The sequence below is a fragment of the Pyxicephalus adspersus genome, chromosome 2 (genome assembly GCF_032062135.1).
Source record: "Pyxicephalus adspersus chromosome 2, UCB_Pads_2.0, whole genome shotgun sequence".
NCBI lineage: Eukaryota > Metazoa > Chordata > Amphibia > Anura > Pyxicephalidae > Pyxicephalus > Pyxicephalus adspersus.
The window spans coordinates 98,765,456-98,776,096 of NC_092859.1; the positions used below are offsets into that span (position 1 = coordinate 98,765,456).

Consider the following 10,641-nt stretch of genomic DNA (forward strand, 5'->3'; position numbering starts at 1 on the left):
GGTTTCCCTGGCGACTAATGCTGCCACTAGGTTTGAAGCCAGATGCCCAGAGCAATCAGGCTGGCAAAACATTATTGTAGATGATATATGGCCTGCCGCGCTTTCTGCAATAATAACCTGCCTTATCATGCAAACATAAAAATGAATCCTTAGTTCCACTTTATCTAAAAGTCACACTTTCTGAAAAATATCAACAAGGGCTCCAGTGCCTGATTTCTAACGGTTTAGAGACCTGCTTTTTTATTTTTGCTTTTTGTGGTTATTTAAAGTGCTTTTATGGCTTGCTCACAATAAATAAATACTTTAGTATGCATAATCAGGGCACAAGTAGAAAATATGTTACATTATGTTTGCTTTTCGAAGGTAGAAGATTCTTAAACTTTCAAAAATATAAAAATGTAGTGCATGAAATAAAACTGGAGAATAGAACAAAAAAGTGACACATTTGCCAACAGCATCAGGTTTGTTGTTTATGGAAAAATTTTGTGATTGGTCTACAAGTTAGCTGCTAGATTCCTCAAGATTTTTTACCAAGACAATCTCCAACTTTTCCGAGCAACAAACAGAACAATTACTCAACAGCAAAACACTTTAAAAGAGCAATTAGCAAACATTAAATTTATTAAATTAGAAACTAACATGCAGCAGATACCCATTGCAACCCTACATCAAGAGTCATGTGAAAGAGAAGACCTTAATGGTTACTATTAGCAACTAAACCAGCTTTTGTTTGCACCACACTACTTCAGAAATAAATGAAAAGCATTTGGAACAAAAGCCAAACCATTTCAATCATGCATGGTGAATAGTAAACAAAATATTGTTTGTAACAATTTAATCACTCTACTGACTTCACCAATGCCGTTCACATTGATTGGCTAGTAAAATGTTGCAGGTAAAAACCTATTGTTCACAAGGCGTTTCCTGTATTTATAAAAATTGTTTACTGTTGAATGTATGGCAAGACCGAGACCTTAGCAAGCTGTAATACTATAGTGTGGGTGTGTGCAAACCAAAATGGTTCTTGCCTATGCCCAAAGATATACTGCTGCCTTATAGGTGCTATATGATGAGATCTACCTGATGATTATTCCATGATCACTACATTTAACAATAAGATTAAACACACACACACTCAACTTTGACCACAAAAAAGCATGTCATTTAAAAGCAACATTTTCATATAATGCTACAACTCCTTATAGTACATAAAAACCTGGTTTCAGGATATACCTACCTGATTGTAGTACCAATAAAACATATCTATATTCATTTTAAAAGGAACCCACAAGCATAGACAAGGAATAAAACACAACCCAGGGAAACTAAAGCAGCCTTTCCAACAAGTAAATTATCAGCTAGGGAGTAGCCTTGTCTGAAATGCTTCTGAAGCAGTGCAAAATAGAATCATCAAACCCCACCCACATACTGAGCTGATATCAGACCATTCCCCCCTCCCCATGTGTGATTTAGTGACAATTACCCCATGTGTGATCTAGTGACAATTACCCCATGTGTGATCTAGTGACAATTACCAAGACTTTTTTTTACATTGCAGCTAAAAACTATTGGCTAATATAACAAAAAACATACGGCACACATAAAATACATGATACCTATATTACATATTAACCTAAAAAAAAATTTTTATTTTCTTATAGTAATTAGGATTGTTTTTTTTTAAGATGAACACATTATATCTAAAGCCAAAGTATTGTTTTTTTTAATTGTAAAATGAGGTTGACCATATTTCAGATACTCCAGTGCACTCTTTCCCAACTAGGGTTCCTCCAGCAGTTGCTATGGGCTTTTCAAGCAATTTCTGCCTCTTAGAAAAGCACTGACACAATGAAATTTTTAGCTATCTGTAAAGAGGGCATTCTTCCCACTGATCACCAATGCAACAATGCCCATGCAAGTGGGCATTGCAACCGAGCCCTTCTTTTACTGGACAAATGAGATATTAAGAGGAAATTTTACATCAGAGGAAGAAGGGGTTTCTCCTATGACCACCAATGCGAGCAAATCGATACAATTTTTACTGTCTAGGCATTAATATTTGGTTGCTGTTTTTGTGGGGTTGTGGCATGGCTCCTGGCCATACCGTTGCTTTTCTTCTTTTGGGGGAAGAACCAGAAGCCACCAGAAACCAGTGGGTGTTGACCAGAGGGTGTGGGTTGCTGCTCCTGGGTACTTTTTTAACAAAAGTCCCTTTGGCCATTTAACCATCATTCGAGTGGAGTTGTCATTTGAGGGGTTTTTGTTAAGAGGGGAGAGCACTGTATGCCGGGTCTCTGCCTTGTCACAGTCATGCAAAATATGTTTGTTTTGTCAGTTTTATTATCTGTTGATGTGCATCTGTCTGGGTATACTAGGTATGCAATAAATCATAACATTACATCATGTTTTTTTGATGTACATCACTGCATATTTTAAAAATAAAAATGTCTCTGAATCATACAATACACAAGTCATAACTATAATAATAAAATGTGTCTCCAAGACTGTCTATCCAAGACTGAAGAAATAGCTTTGTTAATTTTTTGGGTTTATAAAAGTAGTGATGACATACAGTGAATATCCTCCCTTTTAAAATAGCATTCAACAACCTCAATAACAAGCTATACACAAATTAACTTTAATTTGCGTTCAATTATAGTTTTCAGTTGAATGGACATGTTGTTCGCTGACAATTGATACATGATTGCTTCTTTAATATCAATCTAAAATTGTAATTGACCATCATATTTTCACTTAATCTCTGAAGATGCTGTGGATATTGCTATCCATTCCCTATGACACATTATACTGAAGTATTACTGCTTTGTATGGCCTGCAGGCTGTGGTGTGAAGGTTGTAGTACCCTACAGAGTTCTTTCTAAATTTTCTTTTACAATCTTTTACAAATCCCTATTCCCAAAACAGGAAAGGAAAATGCACATTTTTAAAGAACACTGTATGGACATACTGCTACTGTTTGAACAGACCCCATAATCTACAAACATTTTACATTACAAATCAGTGTGGATCATACAGTATCTTACCCTAATTGCTTTCCAGCCTCCAGATGTTTTGTCCTCCTCATAAGCAACATTAACTTTCTGACCAACATTTAAAGGTTCTCTACCAATTACATCATCATTTGTGAAATAGATCTGGTCATTAATCATTCCATAATCACTACAAAAGCGTGTAATCACTCCATCCGCATATCTCACAAATTCTGCATCTGTAGAAGGAAAAGGAAATTAGGTGTAATTATTTCGGACACACAAATAAAAGTTGATTAGGAAAACTAGAAATTTTTTTAGTGTTTTTTTTTATTTTGTCCATTTTAAACATGGGTAACAATTTCAGTGTTGATGTAGGCAGATGAAATCACCCAATATGCTTCTCTTTATTGGGGATTTGATTTAGATTTGATTTACTAAAGCAATGTGCTCAATTCACCATCTGTTTAGCTAGTAATAAATTACAAATTTCCCTATTTTTCCATCCTTTTCTTTATATAACCTTCAAGATTCAAATCAGGGCTCACATAAGGCCACTTCAGAACAGTCTAATGTTTTGTTCTTAGCCTTTGATAATAGCTGTGTGTTTTTGGTCAATATTCTGTTGGAGAATCAAGGATCTGCTTTCTCCAGGTTCCAGGACAGAACTTTCTGTCACTGGGCGGTATGTTTTGCTTGGTCCAAAATGTCTCAATAGTCTTGAGATTGTTTCCTAGACTCAAGGAACCCATCAGCCACAGCAAAGTAGTCCCAAAACATAACTGAGCCTTCTCCGTGTTTTACAGTAGGTATGGTTTTTTTTTTGAATAATTTATTTTCTCTCTGAACAGGAGGTACAGCAGCTGGGGGCTCAGCATAGTGATACATCACTTCAAAACCAAATGATGTGATGCTTTAAATTTAGGAGCCATAGAGAGAGAAGCCACCTGCCTAATGTATTTGGTGGCTGTGCTTAAGGAGGAACCCAAAAGAATGCACAACCGCACCCCAGAGAAGAGACTGAATGCTGGATCAAAGATATGATAAGTGTGACAATAAGATAGAAAGATAATTGTAAGCAGTGAACTGTGTGTATTGACATAGTTTAAATCAACATTTTAACCTTGTTTTACCTCTTTTAAGGTGATATAGAGAGGGGGATCAAGAAGACCACATTACAAAGCAAGTTGACATGCGACTGACTAGAAGATAAACTTGGAACATAAAAACGATGAAGATGGTTTCTTGATAGATTATATAGAGCACTGTTTCTCAACAAGGGTTGCCTGGAACCCTAGGGTACCTCAAGAGGTTGCTAGGGGTTCCTTGGGCAATATAGACCTCTCAGGTCAGTTACCACTGACACCAATGTTCTTTTTGACTATCTGCAAGGGTGACATTCTTTCCACTGGTCACAAATGTAAGAGGCATTCTTCCCAATGACAAGCATACTAATGTATTGGAAGTTGTGGATACAGTATTGTGGAAAATATATGGTGTATGTTATGGATATATACAGATAATAAAGTTGTAACCCCGAGATTTTCATAGCAAAATATAATACAAAAGAAAAAAAAAAAACAGGGAAAGGGTTTTTTTTTTGTTTGCTGCTTGTATGCAAAATACAGTACATGTTACAACAGTGAAACAAAAAAGATTTTGTGATATATTAAAGCGTACCTAAACTCAGAATTTTCACTTTACATAAAAGGGTAGACAATGCTTTTATGTAAGGTAAAAATTCAGTTTGTTTTTTTGGTAAGTTAAAAAAAAAAAAAAAAGGGTGCAGTACCGCCCTTTATTCTCGATTGCCTAGGCCAAACATGTCCAAAGTCCGGCCAATTTCAGCCTGTGTTTAGATTTCCACCGGCCCGCAGCCTCTGGTATAAAATCAAAAATATGCGGCCCGCCAGCACTGTTGACCACTGTATAAAATACACATGTACAAATAAGCTATTTTATATTTCATTAGAGATTTGATCAACTGCCTTGCATTTACCAGCCGGCGGACATAATCGGCAGGACGGGAGTCCCCATGTGTGAACAGGGAATCCCCTATGTCAATTATAGTGGGCGTGTGCTGGGTGGGACCCGCATGGACCACGCCCACTCTGATTCTGTGCACTGGGAATCCCTCACGTCACCCTGGTGGGCGTGTGCTGTGCGGAAACCGCGCAGACCATGCCTACACTAACCCCGAGTACGTGCTGAATGGTTGGCCCCCACGCAATTTTTTCCCCAAACTACGCCACAGAGGAGAAGATGGATGCGCCTGGGGCACAAAGATGGATGCTGGGACGATGCGGGACCCGATGGAAAAGAACTCCGGACCAATCGACTGCACTGCAGCATTGAAGGTAAGTGTATTTTTTTTGTTTTGGGCACTTTCGAGTTTACTTCCTTTTTAAGTATTTACCATAATGTAACAGTTCTTTAAACTTATAATATCCCCTCTCTTGCATTAGCAGCATGCAATGAGGTTGGGTTATTGTTCATTTGGATAGAACCAGACAATAGGTATTCTACTAGTATGACAAAAAAGAAGATAGATCCAGGTAGGTCCCATGGACAAACAAGATCTTAGGTGTATACCCTGATGTCCTTTAAGTCCCTTAATTGCCAACGTGTTTTGCCAGATTGGCCACAAGGACATCTGGTATGTCTGCTAGTTGTCCGTAGTCATGTGATCATGACTTTGAACTGTTATATAAACTGTGTGCAAACAATAAAGTGCTTAAATTGCGTGTGTTACACCCTTCCAGCGCTATAAACAGAAGCTATTAGAAAAGAGGGAAATATTGATGCGGGATCAATAGGAAATCGCCTTAACAAGGGGGCATTCCTGATTAATGTTCCATCATCATTTATTGATCAGACTTCTAATAGCGATGTTCTAGTTTTCTTCTCATTTATCCTAAATTTAATGATTGTAACATCTAATCCAGCAGTCTAAACTTGTAGCAACGTATGGCCACCATACCAGTGTGGCACAGCACCTTCTACAAAAAGCATGGTTGGGATGCACTGGCTTGTCACCAGGAATATTCCAGATTCTGATGCCATTTTGTCCTGACAGCAATCCTGAATTATATAAAGAACAAAAGGTCTATACTTATAAAGAAATGTACCTAGGCCTGGAACCCCCTCTGGGCACAGCAGTGCCTAGGTCCTGGCCTCCTTCTCCCCATGGATATAGTTCGCACCCAGACTTACCTGTGAAGTGTTTTTTCTCTTCCTCGACCTGGGCTGTTCTCCAGAAGAAGGCGCCCAGTTTGTTGAGAAGACACAGCATGTCTCCCGGTGTGTGGGTACCAGCAAACCTCGCTACCCACAAAACTCTTCAATGCCGCCAGCTCTTCTCCCTCAAAACTGGCTCCGAGCTGGGTATGTGGCACCCTACGTGTCGGCGCTTTGGGGGTTAATAAGCGGGAACATGCGCACACATTTCCAAATGAGAGGAGTCGCTTCATATATGACGTCATCAGAGCCCGCGCTGCCCATGCGGAAGGCACTGGGTGTGTGGGATGCCCGGGGTGGTCATAGCTTTCTGTAGCCCAAACGGTAACGGCTCTTCTGACTCTGTTATTCCGTTCACAAGGACTGCTACATCCACACCAACATTAAATGTTTATAGGCAGCCCATACACAAGGTATTGAAAATGATGTATTGTCCACACAAAGTCCATATTTATTTGTAAAGCTGGGATTTAAAGTGCTGCACCCTGGTTTTTGTTGTGAATAGAAACGTTTGGAATTCATGTTAGATTTCTCATTGCTTACTGTCATGGGGACAACGGTTTTACCAGAAGGAAAATAAGGGAAAATCACTAAACAGCAAATCAGACCAATGTATTAGTTATTTTGTTGAGTAGTGAGGGGTTGTATTTGTTATTGTCTCTATAGCAAACTTTCCCTATTTACCGCATTTGGTGGTCACACGGCGTACACACGTGCAATAATTATCGTTGAAAATTATCCACGAAAGGTCATTCGATGATCGTTAACAAAAAAAGTGCACGACTAGTCAGTGATGCGGATGAACAAGGAATCGTCCGTAATCTATTTTGTGTAGGGTCGTTCGGTGATGGTGGATTTTGCTGTGATACTTTCTCCTGTACATGTCACTTCCTGCATTGTTTAAACGATCGATCGTATCGTTACAGCATGCACAGAATTGTTCAGAATACGACTGTTCAAAATAATCGTGGCTCGTTCTTTTTCAAACGATAATTATTGCACGTGTAGACTACACAAACTGGCATGTTTCTTAAATGAACATAGTTAAAATTCTCATTCATTCAATGCATTGTTCCATACCACAACATTTTCATGATGGATTGTAAAGAAAAACCAACCTTCAGAACATCGAAAACTGCTCCACACCCTGGCTGATGTCTTTAAACAATCGGAGCATAGATTTTATTATAAATGTAATCCAAAGTAAATCTACTAAAAACTACAGTATTCCTGTGGGATAGGGAATACAGAGTCTTTGCTTGGGTGCTGCTCAATTTGACCCAAACCCCATCTCCCCCCTATAGATCTCTTACTAATAAACAGCAGCCAAAGTTAATATGAAGATAATATTAAATTATGTGTCTCAACCTCAAATTGGTATCTGTTTTTAATACTTTGAGCGTAATAGGCGGTCATCAAACATTTTCAGGAGATCTGAGATGGCAGCACTGTTTCTCATGACAGGTTTGCTTTGGAAGCAAAAACATTGCAAAATGGTAACTTGTATTTTTTATGATAAAATAAAAATGTATGGTATTTCCCAAAGATTTATATTATAACAATATGAACAAATCAAAACAAGTATTTGTTTATTGCTATACAACTTTCCCATATGATCACACCAATACTCCTTTCAACTCATTAAAATTCAAGAGGCACTTGTGTTCTCTGGCTAAACTACAATTTTTTTCTCTGCTTTTGTCTTGTATGTGAATAGATGCCGCTTCACAGCGGTGCCAGAGAGCATACTTTTCAAATACTCCACGATTCACTGAGCAGAGTTTATCCAAGCTGTGTACAACGCCCTGCACCGGCTCGTTCTTATACACATCTGCATCTAGGTATGTATCTCCGTGTTTATACCTTCAGCATGAATCTGCTCCTCCTGAGTATAGTTCTACCTTTGCTAACAAGTTTTCATGTTTTTGTTGGATGTTTTTTGAAGTTTCTCTTTCTTCTGTGCCAAGTAGGTCACTGTTTGTTCGCAAACCAAATGAAGCTATTTGCTTCTCTGGCATCTGCACTATGTTTGTTTTGTTTGAGAGTTTCAGAAAACTTTTTTTTCTTTATTTTTTGCATTTATATTTAATATTTGTAATGTCCCAGAGTTGTTTAACTTGCTTGGGGTACATTGTGCTTATTAGGGAGGGGTGATTCATGTTCTCCTTTTTCATCCAGCACTTATGGCAACATAAAACAGAGTTACTTGAGTTGCTTGAGGTCAGTTGTTGTCATAACGATTTAAAAATGCTGTTCTTAAAAATTACCTATTTAGTCAATTGTGGGAGTTTCAAAACAAACAGATAATGTCAATAGATAGGATTATTTTTTTGATACTGGTTTGAAAGGCTGTCATATTGTGTTTTGTTGGCAGTGCATACCTTCAGCTGTTGTAAGTTTTGCAGTGTTGAAGAACAAAGAGAATGTGGTAAGTACTTCTGAATATTAAACTGTATATTTGTAATATTCAATCCCATTAGCAATGGTCTGGACACCCTTGAGAAATTAGAAAGTTAATAAATATATTTTAGCTTTGTATGCCTTATTTTGGGCAGTTATATTAACAAGTTGAATGCTAGGATTGATGCTTGTGAATGTTTTTTTTTTTTTTTTGTAGTTGCTGTGTGAGTACTAGTATACAGGTACAAAGTCTGTTGATGAAGGGGGTCTTGGGATGTTGGATGGTAGAAAGTTGGGTTGTAGAATGGTGGCCCAAAATTTTACCCATGGCTGCCTATTGTTTTTTGTAGCATACAACTTCAGAAGTGAGGAAGCTACATATTAAAAACTAATTTGGATAATTGTGTCCAACATTTGTTTGCATCTCACCCAGACATATTATAAAGTATACAGTGGCACAGGTGAGAACAATTTTGATAGATGCTGCTTTATTCTCATTGAGGTCCAGTGTGGACTTCCTTATCTTATCTACTAGCATGATGATGATCATCACAGACTGCGTGCATGAAATTGTCCTGTGGATGACTTTACTCATTTTAACTTACAACGTATCTTGTGCTCTTCTACTTTACAATTATAATTATGTACACATCATTTATATATTTTTTCAGATCTCTCATTTTCAGATCTTACATGTATCCACATTTTCTATTACTACTACATGCCTAATTTGGTTTGGTTGCAAGCTTGCAATGAATCCAACTGCAATCAATGTAAGTAGCAGATTTTTTTTTTTTCAACATGAGTCTCTTTTAAATGCTAGCAGCTGACTGATTCTAAAAGTTTGCAAAATGTGTTTAAATAGGTTTATAGGCTTGAACTAAAACTAAGTTTCTGTTACGTTACCACAATCAAAGCTTAATTAAACCAACCTGATATCTTTATATATGTATGCTTGTATACATTTTTAGTGTATGCTTATCAATAAATATTGCTCACACTTATGTGCGACAGCCAGATCAACCATTTGATTGTATGCCAGCTTTTATCCTGGCGACAACACCTAAGCATTAGTAAACTATTGATGTTTTTTATGTTTTGATTGTAGTAGCCTCCGTGTATTTCCCGAAGAAGAGCGTTTAGTGTCTATGAAAACCGTTGAGGCCTAACCCATTCATCTGTACTGCATACAAAAATAATAAAAACAATTGTCAAGAAACACTTGTGATTTGTTATGTATATGATGTATCAATTATATTTGATACTACTAGATATTTTTTAATCTCCCTTTATGGGTTGCTCCAGTTCTTATTGAATAACTAAAGAGAAGGCGAGTACAACCCAAAGCACCAACTACAGACATTTAAAAAGACATGATTTTATTTAATTGATTTGGCATTGTTTATCTGTTCCCTGGTTGTTTATAATTAGCACTGCATGAAGTTGATCAATAAATAACATTCATTAGTTGCTGGGATGATCGGGGTCTTTTTTTCTGCCTGCCCTCCTGGACATGTGGCTCGATTTTGTTTTTTGCACAATTTTCTGTATAAAGGCAACTATTTCCAGTACACTAGACCAGTGTTTTGACCTTTCAGATCATGTATATGGACATGCTTTAGACTAGGAACAACTTAATTAATTATGGAGGTGTTTACATAACTTCTTACTGTATGTGCACCTTGGCAATTTTGGAAATTTGTTTAGCAGTCATATGGTGTCTGCTGTATGCAAGCTTCTCCAGCAGTTGTTCTATCCCTGTTTCTCAAAATGTATTTTTCTTTTTTGTACTTGACTATTCACTTAACGTTAGGCAAACCCTTCATACAAGTTCACTGACTAAACCTAATTTATTATATTAAGAAACAGAATGAAACATAAAGAAGAAGAGCATTCTGTAACAAGTGGATTGGCTCATGTTAGAGGGTATGTCATGCATAGACTTTCTTCACTGCCTCCATGTTAACTTGGAATTTCCGCCTTCTGTCTGTACTCCTGTCTTTTGTTTGGGAAT

The 10,641-nt window shown here is 37.5% G+C and overlaps 2 protein-coding genes across 3 annotated transcripts in view; one reads left to right on the plus strand and one right to left on the minus strand.

Annotated features, from left to right (window-relative positions):
* Positions 1 to 6,369, minus strand: part of MOV10L1 (Mov10 like RNA helicase 1) — a 38,159-nt gene extending 31,790 nt beyond the window's left edge. The window contains exons 1-2 of one of the 2 annotated variants that reach the window (XM_072401614.1): positions 6,204 to 6,369; positions 3,045 to 3,229 (exon numbers count right to left, since the gene is read on the minus strand). In XM_072401614.1, the coding sequence (XP_072257715.1) occupies positions 3,045 to 3,229; positions 6,204 to 6,282 (264 nt within the window). In that variant the 5' untranslated portion in view covers positions 6,283 to 6,369. Of the gene's footprint in view, positions 1 to 1,237; positions 1,370 to 3,044; positions 3,230 to 6,203 lie in introns of those variants that run through there. The other variant, XM_072401615.1, reaches the window with a different exon arrangement.
* A 2,015-nt stretch (positions 6,370 to 8,384) lies between these two features.
* MLC1 (modulator of VRAC current 1) overlaps positions 8,385 to 10,641 on the plus strand; it is a gene marked incomplete in the record, with an annotated part of 25,863 nt that continues 23,606 nt past the window's right edge. The window contains 3 exon segments of the mRNA XM_072399036.1: positions 8,385 to 8,447; positions 8,548 to 8,655; positions 9,299 to 9,400. Coding sequence (XP_072255137.1) covers positions 8,385 to 8,447; positions 8,548 to 8,655; positions 9,299 to 9,400 — 273 coding nt within the window.